The following is a 24,209-nucleotide window of genomic DNA, read 5'->3' on the forward strand; positions in this document are numbered from 1 at the left end:
ATTGGCATTCGGCATCGGAAGCACGCGCGTGGGAAGTGAACCTGCAGGGGGCCCTGCTGGGGCTCGGGTGCCTGCCGGGCCAACGGTCGCTTTCTTCCCGCCTAGTATGACTTCAGCGTGATCTTTGACACGAGCCACCTGTCTGGGGACGACGACGTGCTCAGCTTCATGGTCACAGCTCAGAGGTAAGGGGCTGGACACTCATCTTGCAGAGATGCAAGTTCTCCGGGACCAGGGTGGGATGCGGCCTGGCCACGCCTCCACGGCCCCCAGGATGCCGAGGCGGGCAGAGCAGCCGCGTGCCACAGCCGCGAGCCTCTGCGTGGGGCGGGCCCTCCCGGAGGGTGGCCCAGCACTGCCTGCGTCCTGGCCGCTTCAGAGCCAGCCAGGATGCAGCCAGTCCCAGGTGAAGGTCCCACGGCTGGGGAGGGACAGGCCTGGGGAGGTCAGCGTTCAGTCCAGGGCCGCAGGGCTGGTCACTGTGCGGCTGCAGCTTCCCTTCCTCACGTGTGCTGTGAGGATTGTCAGCCAGGGACCTGCTGCACCTGCAGGCCCCGCCCGAGCCGGTGTGCACAGGCCCCGGGTACCCTCTTTGCAAGAGGGAGGCCACATAGACGGCTAGGGAGGGAGACGGTGGGGTGGTGACTCCACTACCTCTGGAGTGTGCACCTGCCCCCTCCTGTACCACCGTGGGTGCTCCACGGGGCCGCTGGGGGCTCCTGCATGCAGCACGCCAGAACCCGCCCGTGCCTTGAAGTCACTTCTGGGGAGCCAGTAGCCACAGCTCAGGCGGAGGGAGAGGCCCTTGGGCGGGAGAACAGGAGGATGAGCTTTGATGGGGGGTGGTCGGATCCCCAGGGCAACCTCTTCATTTAAATCTTCCTTGGGAATGTTTTCAAGGTAGTAGAAGTGTTGGGAGACTGGTGCAAGGAACCCCGATGTGGTGTCGCCCGCGGGCGCCCAGTGCTGCCAGTTTTCCTCCTGTCTGATGGTTCTCGTCCTACATACATGTTTTCTGAAAGTAGAGTTGCAGAAATCACGGCCCTGGATCGGCAAACAGCCAGCGTGCATTTCCCAGGGACGGGGCTGCTGTCTGAAGGGGCGCCAGTCCCACTGTCAAATTCAGGAGCTAACATAGACCCAACACGTCATCTGACGTACTGCTCATCTCTCCTTATACCACTCGTCCCAGTAACATCTTTGTAGCCACCTTCTCACTGGTCCACGAGATGTGGACATCTGCTGTTCATAGTATTCTGAAGATCACGTGACTCTCATTCACGTAAAACAACCATGATCTAATGGGAACACATACGGTGACAGAGAGTGGAGCCGTTCCCACGGCTGGAGCCCAGCAGGGAGGGCTGCGGGGGGGCGGGGGGGCGGGGCTGGCCTCGAAACAGAGGCGTCTGCTCCCAGGCTGCAGAGGGCGCGTGTGCACCTGCTCCGTCACATCACAGAGGTGATGGGCAGGGGAGGGAAGCCGGGACTCGAACTGCTACAGAGGGAGGGCGCACACCAGGCCAGTGGAAGATGGGCCCAGGCCAGGAGGAGGCCAGGGCGGGCCCAGGCCAGGAGGAGGCCAGGTAGCCTCAGAAATCCGCACTGTTTCTAACAGCAGGGAGGGGCCCCTGAGAGGTTGGGAGAGGGGAGCGACTGACGCAGTGCAGTGACCTGACCGCAGAGCCCGAGCTTGTCGAAGGCGGTAAGAGCAGGGAGATCCCCGCTCAGACGCGTCCACCTGCTCCCCTGGTCCTTCCCCCCAGACGCCCCCATGTTCCTGAGGAGGAACACGACACTGGAGGGCGTGCCCCTGTCTACAGTAGGAAACCGCCTGCCTCCCAGCCGCCTTCCTGGCTCGGAGCAGGTGGGCAGCCAGCAGCGTGACGGGGAGGCCCTCCCTCCTCTGCCAGTGTCACATGTCCCCAGGCCAGGGGTCCTCCGTCCCCGGGTGCACGCCGCACTCACCTGGGGACCTTTAACCACTGCCGCCACCTGGTCCACCCACGGAGACCCCCACGTAATGGGGCAGGGTGAGAGCTGGGCGCGGGGGCCTCGGGAAAGACTCCTCAAGGAGACCTGGGAACAGCCGAGGCGGGCATCGCCGTCCACAGTCCCCGAGTCTGCGCCAGGCACGCGGTCACTCAGTAGGCGTCTGTTAGGCGCCTGCTGTGTACCAGTTGCTCTGCTAAGCTCTGGGCACAGAAGAGGATGCCAGCAGCCTGCTGAGCAAAGAGCAGCCCCTTGGTACCTTAACGTCCTACACAGCCTCGGGGGGCCCTGAGGCTTCGGAGTCCCCGGCGTCACGGCCGTGGAGGGGGCCGTGCTGCCTTGTAGGCACACAGGAGACTCCGGCGCGGGTTCTGTGCAGGCCTGGGGGAACTCCGGGCCTCCTGCCCCAGAGAGTGCTCACCCGCAGCACGTGACTCCCTGCTGGGCGGACAGAGCCTCTAAGCCCCTTGTCTGGAAAGCCACAGTGCCCCTTCTCCCATCACCGCCCTTTGCAGGGCTCCTGGCCGCTGCTGGAGTGAGGCGGCGTGAAGCTGAGACCGGGCCCTGGCAGGCCTCCCAGCTCCTGGGCTGCAGAAGGCCTGGGGGCCTTTGATGTTGAGGGCTTTATCTCAGCTCCTCAACCCGGCTCATTCGGGAGCCATTCCCTGATGACAGATGACGCTGGCCCCGAGCTGCCAGCAGCCACAGGTGGCCGGACAAATAGCAGAGCAGAGGGTGCCTCTCCCAGCGGAACCTGTCACTCAGAGCGCCTGGCAGGATGCTGGGCGGGAAGGGACAGCCCAGGGCGGTTCCGCGGCCTGACGAGTGGCCTGAGGCTTTTATCAGCCCTTGGGAGAGCGAGAGCAAGCCGCCTGGGCACCTGACCCCGTGCTCCTGCGCACGGTGGCCGCCCTGGGAGGGCCTGCTGTCATCCCAGATGTGGAACCCGCCGGGTCAGAGTTCCAGGGCGCCACTGTTTCAGAACAATGGGAGGCGAGGGGTGGGAGCCTATTAAGTGTCGGGGCCACTCAGCACTTGAGGGTGGAGAGGAAGGGGCAGAGGGGGAGGGCGTGGTGTGGACAGGAACTCTGCAGATGCACAGGGCGGGTGTGGTGGGAGTGGTGAGGGCGAGCCCTGGCCAGGCCCCACCGCGTCTGGAGCACCTGGGTTCCACCAGGACGCCCCCTTCACCCCGAGAGGCTGAGCGAGGCCTCGGTGGCAGGTTCACAGCCCACACCCAGCAGGGAGGCCTTCCCAGACCAGCCCTTCCCTGGGAGAGAAGCACAGCTCACACCGGAGATTTCACACACGAGTCTCCTCCCTCCTCCCGCCCTCACTCTCTCCCTCCTCCCTCCCTCTCCCCCTCTCACTCTCCTCTCCCTCTCCCCTCCCTCTCCTCTTCCTCTCTCCCTCTCCTCTCCCTCCCTCTCCCTCTCCTCTCCCTCACTCTCCTCTCCCTTCCTCCCTCTCCTTCTCCCTCTCCCCTCCCTCTCCTCTTCCTCTCTCCCTCTCCTCTCCCTCCCTCTCCCTCTCCTCTCCCTCACTCTCCTCTCCCTTCCTCCCTCTCCTTCTCCCTCTCCTTCTCCCTCTCCTCTCCCTTTCTCCTCTCCCTCCCTCCCTCTCCCTCTCCTCTTCCTCTCTCCCTCTCCCTCTCTCCCTCGCCCTCTCCCTCTCCTCTCCCTCTCCTCTCCCTCTCCTCTCCCTCTCCCCCTCTCCCCCTCTTCCCCCTCTCTCTCTCCCTCCCTCCCTTTCTCCCTCTCTCCCTCTCTCCCTCTCTCTCCTGCTTCCTCTGCTCCTCCTCCTCCCTCACTCCGTCCCCCACCCGGTATCAGGTGGAGTCACACCCAGAGGGCTCTGGTCTGGAGTCCAGCCCCGCTGGTGGAAACCTCAGCCCTGTCCAGTTGACACTGGGCCGTGGCAGGTGGTGACCTAACCCATCTGACGGCGCCTTGCCTGTCAGAGATGGGGCCCCTCTCCCTCTGGGGTCACGCAGAAGCCTCCGAGCGCATGCTGGGAGGTGACCCAGAGTGCCTGAACCTAGGAGAATGCCCCTCTGTGCCTCCTCACCCTGACGAGTGTCCCGGGCGTGCAGAGCAGCGGCCTACGCAGCAAGAGGAACAGCGATGTTCGCCGTGACAGGGAGGCTGGGCCCTCACGCCTGGGCCTGGCTGTCCACGGGTGACGGGCGATGGCATAGGTGGCGGGGACGTGCCGAGGCCCAGCAGCCTGCGTCGGGCAGTGCCAGGCCTCACCGTGCTGGTGCTGCTAATGGGACCAGCACTGGCAGAGGTAGTGCATGTCCTGGGTGCCTCCCCTCCCCTCACCCCCACTGGACAGTCTCGGCCCCCAGCACCTGCCCCACTGCTGACGCTTTCTCTGCCCGGTGCCCACTCTGGGTGAGAGGGCCGATGCCGCAAGCTCAGGCCCCCGGGACCACTGGCAGCAGGTCGGCACCCGTGTCCTCCCACAGAGGGGGGCTCTGTGCTGTATCCGAGTCCCCCAGGAGACACAGCCCCAGCAGCCAGTGGCACAGAGCCCCCCTCCTCTCTCCCCTGCCTGCCTCTCTTCTCGCCTCCCTGCAGGTACACCCGGGGATGGCCTCCCAAACACCCTGCCCTCCCGCCTTTGCGCGTAGAAGTAGGACAGCCAGGGACCTGCTGTGGCTCAGGGCCGAGGACGAGTCCGGGGCAGGCCGCCCAGGGAGGGTGGGGGAGCCTGCAGAGGTGTGGCCAGGGCTCACCTGTCCTCTGTCCCCACGCAGTGGCAACGTGGAGCGCTCCGAGTCCCTGCACGACAACAGCCTCACGCTGACGGTGCCGCTGGTGCACGAGGTGGACACGTCCGTCACCGGGTGAGTGGCCCTCGGACTCCGGGGCGCCCCTGGGCTCGTCTCCTGCTTCCCTTCCTCCCAGCCTGGAGAGGCAGGGCTCGCACCCCTCCCCCACCTGTTCCTCCTCTGTGCCAGCTCCCCACCCCGGCATAGGTCTGAAGTTCTTGGACACCGTCAGGTAGCAGACGGCGTGGTGCCTGGACTCAGACTCTCAGCTGGAGGCCAAATGCCAAATGCGTGCCGAGCGCTGGCCCCCGGGAGGGCTGTCGTGCTGATGAGTGGCAGAGTTGGCCCTGGCTCTGTGTGCGAGGGGAGCAGGCGGGAGCCGTGACCCCGGCCGTGCCATCTGAACGGGAGAGGTGCGCAGCCACTTGGGCCGCTGCCCTTGTTGGAAAGCAGGGCTGTGGTTTGCAGGCCGCGTGGACCCCGAGCAGCCCCGGGTCTATTGTCAGCCAAAGCGCTGGCCTGGAAAAGCGAGAACTCGGTTGCTGTTGGGGGCCCTGGGAAGCAGAGCAGGTCCCTGTTGCTGGAGGGAGAAGACGTGCGTGGTTCTCTTAGCTGATGCGAGACCCCTGGCTGGGGCCCACAGCACGCGGCGCTCTCTGGAGGTCCACAGTGGCGCACTTGTCAGTTCTCAAGTGCTCTGACCTTGGCGGGCGCGTTGGTGCGTGGCGGGAGGCGCCTCTGCGCGCCGGCTCGGCTCTGCCGGGCTGGGAGGGCGCCAGGCAGCCAGTCTGGGCGTTCCCGCTCCCGAGCCCTTGACGTTTTCATCACATCACATTTTTCAGACGTGAGGCACTGGTGGAATATATTTGCAAATTAGCATCTATGCGCCTCTGTTCGCAGCTCTGTTTCTAACAGTTTATTTCTTCGTCCCAGCAGAGGCGCAAGTGACATACACCCAGAAGCCAGCCCCGCCCTTGGGGACAAAGAGAAAACACTCCACCCACCCCCGCACACACACTTGATCACGGCGTCAGGCCACAGAGGCGACCTCCTTGTTAGGTGTTAACAGCCCCCGACGCAGCCATCGCTTAGACAAACTGGTCCACCTGGGCTGTTTCCAGGAAGTGCAGCAGTGTGGGTTTAGATGAGCCGGCTCTCGCGTCGGCCAGTGCTGGGAACGCGCCACTCTGTGAGAATAAAGCACTTAGCTGAAGGAGGTGGTCCTGTCTTCTTGGACCTGCTCCCGCCAGTCTTCCATTGCTCTGTTTTGGCGAGCGAGCCGCGGCTAGCGTCTGGAGCCCTGGTTGGGCTGGGAGCGACGCATGAGCTGCGTCCCGGGGCCGGGAAGGGGAGGAGGGAGGGTTTGACACAGAAGCATTAAAGCATTGCTCCAAACCCAGCTTGAGTTCTGGCCACGCACGCTGCCGCTGGTTGAAATCCGAGGGCTATCGCTGAGCTGACTTAGCTTTCAAAGAACTGCACCGGGCCAACGCTCGGAGCCAGGAGCTCCATCCGGGTCTCCTGCGGGGGTGCAGGGGCCCAGGCATTTGAGCCATCTCCCCTGCCTCCAGGGTCTGCGCTAGCAGGAGGCCGCAGTCAGGAGACAGCGCCAGAGACTGGACCCAGGTCCTCTGACATGGGATAAGGAAGCTGGGAACCAGGAGCTTCATCCGGGTCTCCCGCGGGGGTGCAGGGGCCCAGGCACTTGGGCCATCCTCCACTGCTTTCCCAGGCCACAGCAGGAAGCTGGATCGGCCGTGGAGCAGCTGGGACCTGATACAGGGTGCCGGCTCTGCAGGTGCCGGCTTCACCCACTGCACCACGGCGCCGGCCCCAAAGGGAGCCTTAAACGGTGTCTTCACTGTAGGCTGAATGTCCTCCCCCGTTAGGGCTTTCAGTGAATTTGTCACCGAATAAGTTTCTGACTGCCAAATGTTCATTTATATTTATTTCATGTATAGAATCTTTTATAGATGACAAGACAGAAAATGTCTGATTGTATAATCCAGTTTTAAAACAAAGACCAGGCCAGCGCTGTGGCTCACTAGGCTAACCCTCCGCCTTGCGGCGCTGGCACACCGGTTTCTAGTCCCGGTCGGGGCGCCGGATTCTGTCCTGGTTGCTCCTCTTCCAGGCCAGCTCTCTGCTGTGGCCCGGGAGTGCAGTAGAGGATGGTCCAAGTGCTTGGGCCCTGCACCCCATGGGAGACCAGGAGAAGTACCTGCGCCGGCCGCGGCGGCCATTGGAGGGTGAACCAATGGCAAAGGAAGACCTTTCTCTCTGTTTCTCTCTCTCACTGTCCACCTTGCCTGTCAAAAAAACAAAACAAAACAAAAAAAACAAAAACAAAAACAAAAAACAAAGCTGCCTTAGGCTTCCTGGCTTTGGCAGTGCGATCCCGGTCCGTGTCTGCCTGTATCTTGTGGCGGGACCCGAGGTGGAGGCGAGGCGGGCAGCCTCCGTGTCCAGTGCAGAAGTGGCGCCCGTGTGGGCCTGGGCGGGGGAGCCTGCAGGAGGCAGGCCCGGCTGGGTTCCAGGACGACCCCACGCTTTCCTCCTCCAGAGCGCCGTCCCCAAGCTCCTTCGTGTACGGCGAGAGCGCGGACACAGACAGCCTCACCCAGCTGGGCGACCTCGAGTGCCAGTTTCAGCCGATCAACGTCACCCTGCAGGTACCCGCCCCTGTCGCTGGGGGGGGACGGAAGGGCCGGGGTGAGGGGAGGCGGGGAGGCAGCGGAGGGGCTGGGCTGTTCCCAGGAGAGGCCCTTCCCAGCCGGGTGGGCCGGGGTATGTGTGTGCACACGCGTGTGTTTAGGGGAGTGTGAGTGTGCATATGTGTATTGTGTGTATGTATGTGTATGTGTATATATGTGTGTATTGTGTGTGTTTATGTGTCTGTTATATGTGTATGTTACATATGTGTCTGAGTGTGTGTGTGCATGCGTTTACATATGTGGGTGTATGTAGGTATGTGTGTTAATGTGTGTTGTGTATCTGAGTGTATATGTGTGCATGTGTGTTTACATGCATGTATGTGTTTACTTGTATTCACGTGTGTAGTGTTCTGTATGTGTGTATATGTATGAATGTGTTTACACATGTGTATTGTGTGTGTTCATGTGTATTTACACATGTGTGTGTTTACAAGTGTGAATGTGTTCATGTGAGTGTGAGAGAGAGCGTGTTAGTGTCTGTGACCACACACGCGTGTGGACCCCTCTATGCGTCGGGACTCGGGAGGGGAACTTCGCGATGACCATCAGCCTCCGTGAGTGGCTGTGGACGGTGAGGCTGCGTCCTGGCCCAGGCAGACCTGTGAGGTCCCGTCCGTGCTCTCCCTGGTTCTCTTCTCACATGCAGGGGGAGTCTGGGAGGGCTCGGGGCCTCCCCCTCCTCCTGGCCCAGCCCTCACCCAGGACCAGCCTTGCACAGCTGGGGTAAGAGCCGGTCCTGCCCTGAGCTGTGGCTGGCTCACCTCCACGGGGTCCACGCCACGTGGCTGTGCACGTGGAGAAGTCGCTGTCCCTTCTCCTACCTGGGGGTCCACAAACCAACTCTGAGGAGCAGCAGGAAGTACAGAAGGCCGTGGGGCCCCCAGGCCACCGCACCCTGCCGCCCGGCCCCTCGATGGGCAAACACAGGGAAGTGGGGGCCCAGCAAAGAAAGTGTGACCGGGAGAGGCGCGTGGCCCCTGTGGCCGGAGGAGCTGAGGATGACATGATGCGGGAGGGGCTCCACTCGCCCGTCAGACACCGGGGTCCACACCTCCGGCTCCGACGACCCCCCGCCTCTCCCTCCTTGCCCCTGGAGGGCGGTTTCCTGCTCCGGCCTTCACGGCTGTGGCCACGGGATTTTCTGTGCTTCCCCCGTGGCCTCTCCTGAGTGGCTTTGGGGATGATACGTAGCGCTGGGGTGACGGTGCAGAGGCGGAGCAGTGGAACATGGCGGGCTCTCGCCGACAACGCGCTTCCTCCCGGGGCGTTCCCCAGGCGGGGACCCCGATGCGTGACGGGTACCACGTGTCTGGCTCCGAGAGGATGCGCCCCGGCCGGCCGAGCCCCGGCTGCTTCCACCGTCCTGGATTTACAGGGCGGGGGTGGGGGGGGGACACAAAGAGACCTCTGTGTTTCCCAGTTGCTTCAGACCTCGGGGATTTTTTTTCCTTTGCTTTTCGTAATCGGATAGAAAAGAGATAACGACGGATGGATTTCTCTCATTTTAACGGTTTACACGCTCCCCCACTCTTAGGGTTTTTAGATATCTTGTGGTCACAGATACAATCAAGAAAATGGCTTAGACGGGTTCACATAACAGGGCGCAAGGAAGAGGGTGAGTGTTGGAAGAAGACAAGAAAGGCCGTTATGCAAAAGAGAGTGGGGGGTCCTTGTCACCCTCTTGAGAAAAAAAAGCAATCGGAGAGCTTTCGCTTCACCTTCCCATTGCAGGGACTGAGTCGGGATTCAGGCCAACAGCTCTCCTCACCTGGAGGGCCCTGGGCACCCGACTGCTCAGCCCAGTGATCGGCTGGGGTGGGGGTGGGGAGCATGCGCCCTGGGCTGGGACAGCGGCTGCCCTGTGGGGTGGGTAGCGCTGCCTCGGCGGCACAGGGACCCCTGAGTTGGCAAAGCCCAGTGTCTTCCCCCAGAGCTCTCTGCCCGCCCGTTCTCTGCTGTCATTGTCGTCATTCGCGGTCACCCTGTAGGAAGGTCACTGGGGAGGTGGGGACAGTGGAGGCGGGGAGGGGCCAGGGTCAGGAATGGGCTGCCTTACTCCCCTTATGCCCCTAACATCACCTGAAGACCACAGGCTTTCTTCCACGTCAGCGCGTTTTCTGTTTTCAAACGTCTGCTGTGCCGTAAGCTACACAGTGACTTAAACACTCTGCTCAAATGCTCACGGAAGAAACGCAGATGTGCTCGTCTCGCTCCTTATATTTTTCATAGTGTGTTTTTAAGAGAGAGAGAGAGAGAGAGAGAATCTCTGTCTGCTAGCTCATTCCCCAGATGCCCGCAGCAGCCAGGGCTGGCGAGGTCAGAGCCAGGAGCCCAGGACCCCATCCAGGTCTCCCGCGGGGGAGGCAGGGGCCCAGCTAGGTCAGCCGTCGCCCGCTGCCCCAGGGTGTGCGTTCCAGGGAGCAGGTCAGAAGCAGAGCCAGGACTTGAACCCAGGCACTGCCCCAGGGTGTGCGTTCCAGGGAGCCGGTCAGAAGCGGAGCCAGGACTTGAACCCAGGCACTGCCCCAGGGTGTGCGTTCCAGGGAGCAGGTCAGAAGCGGAGCCAGGACTTGAACCCAGGCACTCCCAAGTGGAGTCTCAGCCCCTGTGCCAAGTGCTGTTGAGCTTCTTCATGGAGACACAACACTGCGTCGACCCTTGAGAGACTTTTTGGCATCCAGAGTCAAAGTATTTCCCCCTTTGAAAAATAGCGTGGTCGTCCCGGGGGCAGCTCTGCAGAGGGTCCGCGTTCCGACATCTGTTGAGAGTGAACACAGTCCCCGCCCACAGGAACTGCCAATCAGAACCCCTCGTCCCTGCCCGCCCTGCAGAGCCCAGCGGAGGCGGGACTTTCCTCCCAGCGCTGTCTGTCTGGGCTGTCAGTGGCGGCGGGCTCGCCTCTCCCGCAGTTGCTCTTGATAAGTTCTGTTCCTTTTAATCAAGGATTGGCAACCGCCACTCGTCCGCTCTTTTTTCAATCTCTTTTGGCTTTGCGCAACTATTGCAAAATAAATAAAGCCCCAGCTGCCCAGGGAAGAGCTGCTGGAGCCCGATGCTGCCACCGTCCGTCCTGGGTGAAGACCTGGTTAGATTTACGGCTCTGCCCTGCCAACCACAACTTCAGAGGTGCCTGGAAGCCGAGCCCTCGCTCTCACCCCCAGGCCCCCAAGCAGCATCTCCTACCCATCTGCCACTCGTCTTTCTTAAAAATGAAAGCTAAATAAAAGATGAGTAATCTTAAAAAGTAGCATCTAGAGCTGGCACTGTGGCATAGTGGGCTAAATCATCGCCTGCGATGCTGGCATCCCATATGGGCGCCAGTTCAAGTCCTGGCTGCTCCACTTCCCATCCAGCTCCCTGCTGATGCACCTGGGAGAGCAGCAGAAGATGGCCGAGTGCTTGGGCCCCTGCACCCACAGGGGAGACCCTGATGAAGCTCCTGGCTCCTGGCTTCAGCCTGGCCCAGTGCTGGCCATTTGGGGAGTCAACCAGCAAATGGAAGACCTCTCTCTGTATCTCTCCTCCTCCCTCTGAAACTCTGCCGTTCACATACATAATATATGTTGAAAAACTAAATAAAATTAAAAACAGCATCTTTATGAAGATGCGTACTTAACGTCCACCCATTTAAAGAATCCAAGCCAATGGCTCCTAGAGTGCCTACAGAATCGCACTGCCGTCGTCGTCAGCTGCCTTTAGAAACTCCCGTCCCCTCCATGACAACTCTGTTACCCTTAGCGTCGCTCCCTCCACAGGCCCACCCTGAGGATAACGCAGGTGTGGCTCAAGGCCACCACAGCAAAGCCAGTGCCACTCCAGTTCGGGCCTGAATTCGCCCTCTCCCTGTCACGCGGCCCTCGCAGGGTCCACAGAGGGGGCCGTGGACATCTCTGGGGCCCTATTCTCTGTCCCCAGACCTAAGCAACCACTAGCCCACTTCTGTCCCTAAACATGCACCTGCACCCGCCTCGTAATCCGCATGCTGTTGCAGTCGCGTGCAGACGTCGCTCCGCCTCCTCTCGCCCGAGCCTCTGGAGCCGCCGCCTCTTCCTGCCTTTCTCGAGAGGTGATGGTTGCTGAGACAGAGGTGCTGGACGCACAGGTGCCCGCCAGCAGCGTCAGCAGGCGGATGGCCCTGACGCCCAGTCTCCCCGCTGGTGTCCCCACCGCCCTCTCTGTGCACTTGCTGTGGGGACAGCTCACTTGGCCTTTGAAGGTCTCAGTCGCCTTAAACTTCCTGCAAAGGAGAGAGGTTAGACCGTGTCCGTGGCTCTCAAGGGGCGGTCACTGGGCCGGGCCAGCAGAATCCACGTGTCCTGGGCACTTGGGCACTTGTTCACGACACACATCCTGCAGCTCCACCCAGCCCCACGGCCCCGGGGTGAACGCCACGCAGTGCCCTGGGTTGTGACCCCTGAGTGGCAGTGTGGATGCGTGCCAGTCTACGAGGATGTCTCCAGTGTGTGAAAGAAGTGTGATTTCTGGTAGGAAGAGGACAAGAGAAGGAGGCGGGCGGTTTGAAAGCTTGCGATTTTAGATGCGCGGCGGGCGGATGGCCGTCCTGTGTCATCTCACCACGAGTCTGGACCTGCTGCATCCGGGCCCCGGTCTCCGTGCGCGATGGGGGTCACGTGAGGGCGTGCCACGTGAGGTGCAGTGGGGGTCTGTGTTCTCCACACCCACAGGTCTACAACGCCGGCCCGAGCACCCTCCCCGCGGCGTCCGTCACCCTCTCTCTCCCCAGTCGACTGTCGGCCGGCGGCGCCGAGATGTTCCACGTCCAGGAGGTGCTGGTGAGTCCGCCGTGGCTTCACCGCCACGCTCGCGTCCGTCTTCCACGCCCCCACCCCGCCCCCGACGTCCACACCCAGAAACATTTAACAGAGGCCGGGGCACCTGGGGCCACTGAATGTGTGCAGTGAGACAGTCCTGTTAACGCCACAGGAGATGACGTCGGGGATGCCAAAGGGGCGGTTAGGAATCAGCTCCTACAATGGACTCTAGCGGCTGTAGTGTGTGTGTGTGTGAGAGAGAGGGAGAGAGAGAGAGAGAAAGAGAGCTGTGGGCTCCACAGTGTATCTGACTCTCACGTGGCCAGGTGCAAGGGTGGTGCCCCGGTGAGCCCCGGGCATGCTGGGTGTGCAGCACAGGAGGGTCACCACACGTTGACGGGACCTGGGAACACTGCTGTGTCGTGTGGGTGAGGGACAGCCCCTCCAGAGCAGCCTGGGGCACGTCTGAGCCCAGAGCCGGCTCAGGAAGCCTCGGGCGGTGGCGGTCCCGGCTTCGGGCATTGCTGTCCTCCTGGGTCCCGCGGGCTGTGAGCCAGAGGTGTGTGTGACCGTTGGCTGGAGAACAGGTGCCCCTCCTGAGCTGCCTGCTTGCTCATTCACGTTCCCTGGTCCGTGGGCCCCGCTGAGCCAGCAGAGAAGTCCCCGGTGTTGCGTACCCGGGTTTGAGCTTGGCATGAGGTCACCAAGCCACGCGCGCCTGTCCACCCTGTGGACAGCGCTCGTCAGAGTAACCACGGCACCTTCTCCCTGGCTGTCTCGGGGTGTTCTCGTGTGGCCGTCAGGTGGTCGGGTTGTAGAGACAAAGGGCCACGACAGGAAAGGCCGGTCAGTCCGAATCTGAAGCTTCCTCAGAACCAAGTACCCGCTGTCTCCTGGCTGCCCGTTCGGCCAGGTGGAAGCCACGGGAGGGGCCCAGGAGCTGGCGTGGGCAGAGTGGCTTTCCTGGAGTGTCACAGTGCTCTCGAGGGGGCGAGCCCTCGGGTGGGTGGGCCTGCCGTGGTCCCAGGCCTCGGGCGTCCCTGCGGTCTGGAAAGTCAGTTCTGGTAAATTCCAGTAGGCACGGTGAGGCCCGGAGTGCTGGCGAGGGGAGAGCGGACAAGCAGTTGGGGAGGCCAGGGATGGGGCGAAGAGGCCAGAGCCCCCGGGCTCTCCGAGCAAGGGCACCCTCGGCTCCGCACACCCCGGCCGCTCAGCGCTGGGTCGAAGCTCGTGCCGGTCTCACCTGGGTCCTCGGGCACTTTGAATGGAACGAGGCTTCCTTTCTGGGGTTGGGGAGCTTGGCGTAAGTGGAACTCACTCCTTCCACCTGCACTCATTCTCCGTGTCGCACCAGGGGGTGACCTTAGGGTGGCCGGCGCGTTCCCACCCAACCCCTACGCATGGACGCTGCCATCCCCCAGCCTCCAGCAGGCTGCTGGGCAGCTGGGACCCAGCCGGACCTGGTCAGCCGGCTGAAGCCAGCGGCATGTAGTAGGCGTGCAAGGAGGGCCCACGTGCCACCCCTCCTCACACCCGCAGGGACCCTCAGGTGGTTACTCTCCCTTTAACAGTGCCCTTGGCGTTCACTTACCTGTGTCCGTCATCTGCAGGGGAGCCTGGCTGACCTGGTGGGCCCTGGGCCGTCGCCGGCCTATGGGCCTGAGGCTGGCACAGTTCCCCGACTGCTGGTTCAGGGTTCATTCAGGTCTCTGGACAGGAGCAGCCTGTGTCTGGGTCTCACCACGGAGTCTCCCGTGCGTGCCGGGAGGGCTTCTGGGGGCGCAGCTGTCTGCGGGAATGGGGAGACTTTTGAGGGGCAGGGAGACTTTTTGGGGGGCAGGGAGACTTCTAATGGGGGTGGGGAGGCTTTTCAGGGGTGGGGAGACTTTTCGGGGAGCCTAATGAAGGACCTCTGTGCCGTACTCCCAGCCTCAGCTCGAGATCTCTTCCCGTGGGGCAGGTTCCCGGGGTGTCTTCACGCTATTCTGGGTTGTATTTAGAAACGGAGCCACCAGGGTGGGTGGTGGGAAGACTACAGATTTCCGCTGGTTCCCACAGCACAGCAAGTACGTGGGCCCAGCGTCCACTGGAAAGCCAAGCCGGGATGGCCGTGAAGTAATAGGGACCCAGAGAGGAAGGGGGACAGACCTGGCTCGGACAAGAGGACCTCAGAAAACCCCGGGAAATGGAATTAAAACGGAAGTTTGGGGGGAAGGGCGTGGGGGTGCGGCAGCTTAAGCTGCCCACGTCCCATATCCCAGTGCCTGGGCTGGAGTCCCGCCTCCACTTCTGACCCAGCTTCCTGCTGATGCACACCCTGGGGGGCAGCAGGTGACAGCTCAAGTACTTGTGCCCCTGCCGCCCACATGGGAGACTCAGATTGAGTTCCTGACTCGGGAGCGTGGCTGACGCTGGAAGCCAGGAATACAGCCCCGGTCTCGCGTGCGGGCGCCAGGACCCAGTGACTTGAGCCCTCACTGGTGCCTCCCAGGCTCTGCACTGGGGGAAGCCGGAGTCAGGATCTGGAGCCGGAGCCGGGAATCAAACCCAGCGACTCTGATGTGGATGCAGGCATCTGAGTCACTCCTCTAATCCTCACTGTGGCGCAAAATAATTTTAAAACCCAAGTCTATGAGGGATCTTCAAAAAGTGAATAGAAAATGTGCATTATGAAAAGAACTATGCATGGATTTGAAGATGTTTGGCACCAGAACCAGCTTATCTCTTAATTCCATTCCCCGGCAACTTTTTAAAGTGTCCTGCTACGTCTAAAGTAACATCACTACCAATTACGAGTCACTCTCGATTCTGATTGACTCCACAAGCGCTGGCACACCAGGCGCTGACACAGCCGTCCCAGGCCCTCACTCTGCTGGGAGGGAGGCGCAGTGCCCTGCCTGAGGAACCCACGGGAGGTGGCAGGCCCCCAGTCAGGGCGAGAGGATGGGCAGGGCTTCCCTGTGAGCGCCGGCACAGCCGCTGGGAGGCAGTGTCGGCCGCGGCTGGACCTGCAGCTCGCTCCGCGTGCTCTCTGTCCTGCTCCTTTTTTTTTTTTTTTTTTCCGATTTTTACTTATTTATTTGAAAGGCAGAGTTACAGAGAGGCAGAGAGAGAGAGAAAGAGAGAGAGGTCTTCCGTCTGCTGGTTCACTCCCCAAATGGCCACAGTGGCTGGAGCTGGGCCAACCCAAAGCCAGGAGCCAGGAACTTCTGGTCTCCCACGCGGGTGCAGGAGCCCAAGGGCTTGGGCCGTCTTCTGCCGCTTCCCCAGGCCACAGCAGGGAGCTGGTTGGGAAGTGGAGCAGGAGCCGTCTGCCTTGCTCTTAAATGCCCCAGGGCCGCCTTCAGGCTCCCACGGTTGGGCCCTGCAGACCAGGGGTACCCAGCCACGGGCATTTTCTGTGACGGTTGGCACATCAACCGCTCCTCTTGGTGCCCTTCATTTCTGCTGACTTGGGCATGGGAAAGGCCCTCCCAGCTGCCCCTCGGGGCTGTCCAGCAAACGCCCGCAGGCCACGGCAGAGGGCAGTGGCTTCCGCAGCCAGGTGGTCCCCGCAGCCCAGGTGGCCCCGCAGCCCAGGTGGCCCCCACGAGTTAAGCCGTGGGTGGCCGCTCCCTGCAGCAGGCTTCTGTTTGAATGCAGGGTGTCTCCTCCCTCGGTTTGGTCAGAACTGGCCGGGAAAGCGTAGCCGCTCCGCTTTGTTGCGTGTGGTTCCTCTGCATGGATGTGCCGTCCGCGGAGCCCTGAGCACCAGTCTGAGACCACACCTCGGTCGTGAGCCCGCGCAGGGAAGCCCGCTGGAGCTGGGCGGTGGTCCGCCCCAGAGCGGACGAAGGTTCCAGGACAGGGCTGGGACGATGTCTCCCTGTGCCGCTGGACGAGAAGGCTTTGGGATCGGCTCCTATTCCTTGCAAGGAGAAGCACCCTTAGTGATGGCAAACAGAGTTAGGGCAAGAACGTGCGTCCGCGTGAAAGGCCTGGGTCTCTCCAAGAACCCTGGCAGCCGCGGAGGAGAGCTGGACCATCCCTTCTCCCTGCCGCAGCACCTCCTGAAGGCACTGCCGTCTCTGGCTTGCTCCGTCCGTGCTGGTCACGGGGATGCCACAGAACTCACCTGGCTCCCGGGGGTGGAGGAGAATTTTCCAGGAAGCCGCATCAGTAGCTGCGCCGAGGGCACTGTTAGGATACGGCTGTCGTGCAGTGTGGCTACCGGTGTCCGTTAGAATACTGCCACGCTGGTGCCAGGACTTGGACTTTAGCAAAGTGTTAGGCCCCCTCCTGTCTGCACCCAGACAGGGCTGCCTGTGAGCCTCTGAGTTATCCCGCAGTTGCAGCTGACGTGGGGACTTTAAGCAGACGTGCACCTGACGCATTCATGGCCGTCACAGAAGGTTCAGCTCAGACGGAAATAGAGGACTGAATTCTTTCTCCCAGGCATGAGCTGGGGACGGACGTTTCCTTGGTGCTAAGGAATAAGAACTTCCTCCTGCAAAGCTGACCCTTAGGAGTAACCACCACCTACCGACGAGGCTTCAGGGGCCTTTCTCAGGTGCGGTCAAGTTTGAGCCCCTCCCCCCACCTCCCTGCGACTAGGTCATCTCGAGTTGAGCCAAGACTCAGACTGGCCAGCCTCACGTAGCCGGTACGCGGGATGCTGGCTTTGGGGGCTTTTTTCTTTTTTTAAGATTGATGGATTTGAGAAGCAGAGTTAGAGAGACAGAGAGAGTGGTGGTGGTGCTCACTGCTTGCCCCCCAGGAAGGCCACATGCCCAGCTCACGGGGCTGTGCTGGGCCTGTGTGCAGGCTGGGAGGTTCCTAGCAGGGGGCAGTTGGGCTCTGGGCACTGCTTGCTTCTATTGGTTTGGAGCTGGGTATTCCGTTCCGAGGGCTTGGTGGGGTCCGTCTCAGCAGTGACGGGCTCAGCAGCGCAGCGTCCCCATGGAAATGGTGCTGTCTCCCTCGAACATCGCCGGGCGTCAGCAGGCCGGCCCGGAGGACGTGATGTGCAGAAGCAGGAGCCGGGAGGACGGGAGTGCTGCGTGGCCCTTTGGTGGCCCCCAGCCAGCCACAGACCCCCGGCCAGGGGTGCAAGCCTCGCCGGACGGGGACCAGTCTCTGGCTGACCGCTAAGCTGTGCTGACCCAGGACCACTTCGACGAGCCGGGTGTCACAGGGGAAGCAAGTGTGAGCGCAGCTGGACACGAACACCAGTGCCTGCCCCCTAGGGAAGGTGGACTGTCCAACAAAGCAAAGGGAGGCGCCACCACGACCCCGAGGAGTGCGATAGATTGATGAAGATGATGATGGTGATGGTGACAGTGATGAAGATGATGATGGTGATGACGATGATGGTGATGATGATGATGAAGATGATGGTGATGATGATGAAGATGGTGATGATGATGATGGTGATGATGATGGTGATGAAGATGGTGATGGTGATGAAGATGATGATGGTGATGAAGATGATGGTGATGATGGTGAAGATGATAATGGTGAAGGTGATGATGATGATGGTGATGATGATGGTGATGAAGATGATGATGAAGATGGTGATGATGGTGATGAAGATGATGGTGATGATGGTGGTGATGAAGATGATAAGATGATGGTGATGATGAAGATGATGATGGTGATGAAGATGATGGTGATGAAGATGATAGTGATGAAGATGATAATGATGAAGATGGTGATGAAGGTGATGGTGATGATTATGGTGATGATGATGATGATGGTGATGATGATGTTGATGAAGATGATGGTGATGATGAAGATGATGTTGATGGTGATGATGATGATGAAGCTGGTGAAGATGATGGTGATAGGTGACGGGAGTGTTTGCTAGCAGACGTGGATCATCGTGGTTCTCAACACCTGTCTTTGATGAAGTAGGAAATCTGCTAACATCCTGGTGGGATTCTGGGGAGGAACTGTTAGATCAAGCTGAAGAGTCGGAATGCGTTTTTGTTAACTTGAAGGGGTGAGGAGCACGGAGGCCCTAACAAGTACCGTGCCAGCGCAAGCCCGTCTCATCCCCGTGATGACTGGGGGAAGGAATGGAGGCGCGGAGAGGCCAAGGGACGGTGAAGGTTACAGAGCTGGTTCCCAGCCCATCTCCAGGGTGCAGACCCCCGACTCCCACGGCATTGTTCCATCTGGACGCGTGGCTGCCCGGCAGTGCTGGCATTGTCTGGGATACAGCAGCGTGGACGCGTCGAAGCTGAGGCCCACCAGACCTGCTGAGTCAGGATCCACGTTCCAGCAAGAGCCCAGGGGATGCTGTGCGTGGTGATATTGAGAAGCGCGAGGAGGGTGTGTTTCCGCGTTGCAGGGAAACGCCTGGCTCAGTTCCTGACTCCAGCCTCCTGCTGCTGCAGACCCTGCGAAAGGGGCTGTGATGGCACAAGCAGGCCTGGACGGAGTCCCTGACTCCTGGCTTCCGCCAGGCCCTTCCGCGGCCACTGCGGGCGTCTGGGGGAGTGCCAGACGTTTGAATTGAGGAGCCCTGATCTGAAATCACGACACTTAGCTCTCCGCCCTCCCCTGGCCTCGGCCGCAGATGGCAGTGCCTGTCATCCCCACAGAAGTCCTGTGCGAGTTTATTTTTTAAATCCATGTGTTCATTCGTTTAGCAAATACGAGGGGACTTCCAAGAGTTTGTGGGAACATGGAATTGCAAGATAAGTTTCTTTTGGGGCCAAAAAATTGAAATGCATGTTTTTGTGTGTGTGTGTGTGTGTGATGTGCATGACCCATGAAAGCGGAAATGGAAATGGTGTCTAAGACACCTCCAGTTTGCACCCCGCTTATGCCGAGAACTGGTGTACTACTGAGAAAAAAACAGAACCCCCCAAAATCCTTCCCAGCCCTCGCGTGGCTTATATTCTACTGGGAAAGACGAGCCAGCAGTTAAGCAGGGAGCACCGTGTGTGCGTGGTGGTGGGTGCTGTGGAGCGGGCTGGCGAGGCCGGGTAGGGCAGGGGACAGGCTGTGCGTGGAGACAGGGTGGTCAGGGAGGGGCTCACAGGCCTCCGCAGTGCGGGCGACAGAGCTGTCCCAGGGAGTGTGTCCTGAGCGCCACGGCTGTCTGGGCACAGAGCGCCATCAGGTTCCCCCAGCACTGCACAGGCTCGTTTGCAGCAAGTTCTTGCAGAGCCGTCCTGGTGCCCTGAGAGCCCGTAGCTAGGACTGTCTGCGCTCCTCTTCCCCTGGCTTGGACCTAACACCACCGTGAGGCTCGCGCAGGTCCCCTCGGGGCCCGACAGTCTGCACTGCGAGCAGCCGGGGGAAGGGTCGGCACCCTGAGAGGGAGCCCACCTATCAGCGAACGCGCAGCGCTGCCAGCCCTGCTCGTGGACCGAGCGGCAGCCCCCAGGGACACGGTGGGTGTGCTTTCTCCTTCCGTGTCCGGCGTGTGCGACCTCTGCCCTCTCCCCTACGAGAGCCCAAGACACGGACCCAGCGCTCAGCAGACGAACGCGACGGCAAGGACTGTTGTGTCCCGTGGCGGGGGGGGGACTGGCTCGTTCGTGATCTCCGTCAGCAGAGCCTTGTGCTTCCAGACGACTCGTTATCCGGGAAGGCAGACATTTCTGGCACGTGTGTCAAGTCTCAGATAACATTTCTGTGTCTCACCCTTTCACAAGAGAGAATCCGGCCGCATCTGGAAATTCTTTGGTGTCATTGCTCCTCCGAAAGTTCTCCCCATCTGCGTCGCTTCAACTCCAGCACAGCCGTGCCCGAGCCTGGGCAGCGGCCTGGCCTGCAGGCTTGCCTTCCTGTGAGCGAGTGGGCGCCGGCGCCGGCTGGCATCTCGTCACCTCCAGGGCCTTGCTCTGTGGCACCCAGAAGAAGGGGCTGGGCAGGGGTGGTTCTAGCTGAGCCCCGAAGCTGATGGGAACAGAGCTCATCAGCTCTTAGTGTAAGTGCCCTTGTTGGGGAAGTAGGGCCCCGCCCGTGTGGAGGTCGGGATCCTGCACTAGGTGGCGTTGTCCCTGGCCCCCGGAGCCCTGGCTTTGACGCCTTGGCCTTGTGTTTTCTGTTTCAGTTTTGGTCTCAGTCGCCACTGGCCTCTGGTGACTTTTCCCAGTGGTGACTGCCTTCTGGGAGAGGAAGGGCAGGGGCGGGCAGTGTCCATTCCGGTTAGAGCCCCACACGACTCCTGGAGCGGAAGTTGGCATCTTTTTGAAGATTCCCTCGTTTCTGTCTGGTATTAGCGGGCGCTGGGTCGTCTTTAGCTTCTGCTGTCCCTGAGCCACCTGCGACTCTGCAGGGCGGCAGTGCATCTGCCCGTGCGTGCCCCTCTCGGTGGGAACCACAATTCGGTGTCTGCCTGTGCGTGCCCCTCTCGGTGGGAACCACAGAGCTGTGTGTGTGCCTGTGCGTGCCCGTCTCGGTGGGAACCACAGAGCGGCGTGTCTGCCCGTGCGTGCCCCTCTCGGTGGGAACCACAGAGCTGTGCGTCTGCCCGTGGTGCCCCTCTCGGTGGGAACCACAGAGCGGCATGTCTGCCCGTGCGTGCCCCTCTCGGTGGGAACCACAGAGCGGCGTGTCTGCCCGTGCGTGCCCCTCTCAGTCCAGAACCACAGAGCGGCGTGTCTGCCTGTGCGTGCCCCTCTCGGTGGGAACCACAGAGCGGCATGTCTGCCCGTGCGTGCCCCTCTCGGTGGGAACCACAGAGCGGCGTGTCTGCCCGTGCGTGCCCCTCTCAGTCCAGAACCACAGAGCGGCGTGTCTGCCTGTGCGTGCCCCTCTTGGTGGGAACCACAGAGCGGGGGGCCCGAGTCCTCTGTTTATTTGGCTCTTGCTGTGAGCGTCGAGGCTGGCGGGTCTCCCTGGAGCTGGCCGCGATGCTCTCCGGGATGTTGTCTGTCTATATGAATGCATCGGAACCTGCAGCTCACGTCAAGGTCAGTGTGAGAGAACCCGAGTTCACCGGACTGGTAGACAAGCAGTCTGTTTTGACAGAGCAGCGGACCATCACTCTGGAGAGGGGTCCACCGAAGGACACCTTTGAGGATCCCCACACGCAGACACACATGCACACACACACACACGCACAGAGCTGTGTTCTGCATGCACCTGGCACGTCCACAGCCCCAGTCCACGTTGGCACTGATTGTTCTGGCCTTATGTGAAGCAGCCTCGTTGTCGGGAAACGCAGAGAGGGTCAGTGGAGCCGTGGCTTGTCCAGCCCCTGGACGTCGCTGTGAGTCTGTTAGACAGAGGCTGGGCTTTGTTGTTAGGAGAATACCAGGTCTCTTCCTGTTCCTGGGTCGGCGCAGGAAGCACCCAGCAGCGATCCCAGGAACGTGGCGTCATGTCAGTTACAGCGTGGGGGCAGGCGTTGACCACGGAGACACCCGCATCCCAGCCCAGAGCACCCGGGTCCTGTTCCCAGCTCCTCGTTCACTCCGGTTGCCTGCACAGCGCCCCTGGGAGGCAGTGGCCCAGGTGGCTGAATCCTGGCCACCCACTCGGGAGACCTGGACTGAGTTCCTCGTCCCCTCTCCATCACTTTGTGAGGACCCCTGTGTCGGACCTTGGGATGCCAGCATTACCCGGAGCACGGCAGAGTGGGGCCGGATCGCCTTCCCAGGCCGCGCCTCTCCGCGGAGGCACCAGTAATTGAATTAGCAGGGTAGCACTCGAAACATTCTTGGGCGTGTGAACTCGAGGAGCGGGCGGCACGTCCAGATCGGCCGTGTTTACCCAGTTGCCGTCGGCTGCGATGGGTGTAACACGATACAGAGTAGAGGTCCAGGGCTGGGACAGAGAACGCAGAGCCGGCGGCGACCAGGGAAGTGCGAGTTAACAGGAAACACGTGTTGCTCGCAGATGGCCCTGTGCCCTGTAACGCACGTCAGTGCAGCAGACAGCTCTCAGCTCGCGTCGGGCTTCCCCACACTGCTGGCCACTCCAGGCCGGTTCACGCAAGGCGCTGGGCACTGGCGACACACCGCGTCCAGAGGGCTTCAGGCAGGGGCACTTTGGGTGTCCTCCCCGTCCCTGGCGTATGCTTACAAGATGGGGCTGACAGGGGATGTCCGAGCCCTGGCCTGTCACACGTACTCACGACGCGAGATCAGTTCCTTAGATTGGAGGCACGCCAACTGCATGGCCCCCATCACCCATCCCGCTGTTTCAAAGCCATCCCTGCGTCAGCGTCTCACCTGCCCACCCCACCTCTGAGATCCGCCTCCGTGGGACTCCCTGTACGCCTAGGCCCCCTCCCACCTCCTCTTCAGCAGCTACTGCCTGGAGTTCATCGCACCCCGACCCATGCTGGACCCTGGGCTCTCTGGGCTTGGTCTGCTGTGTGTCCCCCCGAGCCCTTGCACCTGCCTGGAATCCCTCCTCCCACCGGAAGTGCCGTCCCCTCTGGGGCAAGAGCACAGACCGGGACAGGGGCTGGCCTCCTGTGAGCCTGCGGAGCCCGGCTGTGAGGGCTAAGCAGGGATGAGGTGGCCGTGGGGCTGTGCCAGCTGCAGGGCTGTGCAGCCTGGGTGCAAGGAGGATGGCGAGGGAGAGGAAGGCTCATCCCCTCCCAGGCAGAGCCTGGAGGGTCACGACGAGTGACTCGACCTCTCAGGTCTCCACTTCTCACCTGTAAAGTGGGGTGAGTTAAGGGGCCCCGGTGTCAGTTTGCCTGGCATGTCCCTCGATCAGTGTCTCTGGTTGACCCCCCAGCTTCCCCCGAGAAATGTCCCAGTTTAAGCAGTAAGTCGCGTGCTCCCCCCATGCGTAACAGAGCCTGCCACGAGTGGACGTTGCTGCGATTACGTGGCTGCCGTGGCCCTCAGAACATCACGTGGGGCTGGTGCCTGGTACTCCCATCTCTGTCTGAACTCGGTCCAGAAACGGGGCCCTGAGCAGTTAGCACTGGACCCCAGGGTGCTGTGCTTGGGTCCTGAGACTTAGGAAAGCAAAGAGAGGGCCTCTTGGCCTGTGCGGTCCAGCCCAGAGCCAGGGACTGTGCGGGCTGCTGAGTCCTGGGCCCTGGGGACACCCGTGCCCTGTCCTAGAGGAGCCTCCTGCAGGCCGCCCTCGTCCCACAGGGAAGCAGCCTGGGCAGTCCCTTTCTCAGACCCTCATGGCCTGGCGAGTCCTGGGGCAGCTCTGGCCCTGCTGTCCCCTCCTGGTAGCACACGCTGGCCACGTTCTCAACAATGTGGGCTCTTTCTGGTGCCCCGTGCATGGCACTGTCCTGTTGGTGCCCGTGCATGTGTTGTCCTGTTGGTGCCTGAGACCCACTAGAGTGAACGGGGCCACACACTTCCTCCTCCTGCAGGCCCGGGTCCTGGGTGGCCTCGGACCACAAGGACGCCCCTGGCCGCAGACTCTGCCACCAACCCGTGTCCACTCCTTGGGTTCCCATGGCCCGGGCTCCTGTCCGTTCCCCAAATTAGCATCCGTGGGTTCAGCTTGCGCAGTGCTGCCTTGGGGTCAAGGCAGGGGCAGGACAGATGCCAAGAGAAACCCCCAACAGGCCCCTGGGCAGAATGCGGCCTTGATGCTGTGTCCTGGGCCCCCTCGTCCTTGTTTGTGCACTGCGTGAAGTCCTTTTGCTCAGACTCCAGTAGACATGGCCTTCCCCCAACTCCCGGGGGTCCTGGAAGAGTGCAGCCTTGTAGGGGGACGCAGGGGCAGCCTGGAGACAAATGAGAAGTGAGTTAGCAGAGGTGAGCCGGGGACAGTGGTCACAGGATCCTCGGCCAGCCAAGGACGTCGCTGGCTGCTGTGCCTGCAACACAGAGAAAGCATGGCTTCCCCTTGGCAGGGAGCAGGGAGGGCGGTTAGGTCTGAGCCGGGGGAGGGCGGTTAGGTCTGAGCCGGGGGAGGGCGGTTAGGTCCGAGCCGGGGGAGGGCGGTTAGCGATGGCTCCCTGGCTAATGGTGAGGGGAGGGGAGCTCCATGAAGAGGCAGGTGGTCTTACAGGTGTGGACGGCTTTAGAG

The 24,209-nt window shown here is 61.4% G+C and overlaps 1 protein-coding gene across 2 annotated transcripts in view; it reads left to right on the forward strand.

The window, feature by feature from the left end:
- The window catches only part of ITGA9 (integrin subunit alpha 9), a 302,474-nt gene that overhangs the window by 248,228 nt on the left and 30,037 nt on the right, over positions 1–24,209 (forward strand). For both annotated transcript variants that reach the window (XM_070073006.2, XM_089331343.1), the window contains 4 exons: positions 106–185; positions 4,754–4,843; positions 7,332–7,440; positions 12,168–12,275. In XM_070073006.2, the coding sequence (XP_069929107.2) occupies positions 106–185; positions 4,754–4,843; positions 7,332–7,440; positions 12,168–12,275 (387 nt within the window). The remainder of the gene's footprint in view (positions 1–105; positions 186–4,753; positions 4,844–7,331; positions 7,441–12,167; positions 12,276–24,209) is intronic.

The sequence above is a fragment of the Oryctolagus cuniculus genome, chromosome 4, assembly GCF_051225735.1.
Source record: "Oryctolagus cuniculus isolate XC-2025 breed Fujian yellow rabbit chromosome 4, ASM5122573v1, whole genome shotgun sequence".
NCBI lineage: Eukaryota > Metazoa > Chordata > Mammalia > Lagomorpha > Leporidae > Oryctolagus > Oryctolagus cuniculus.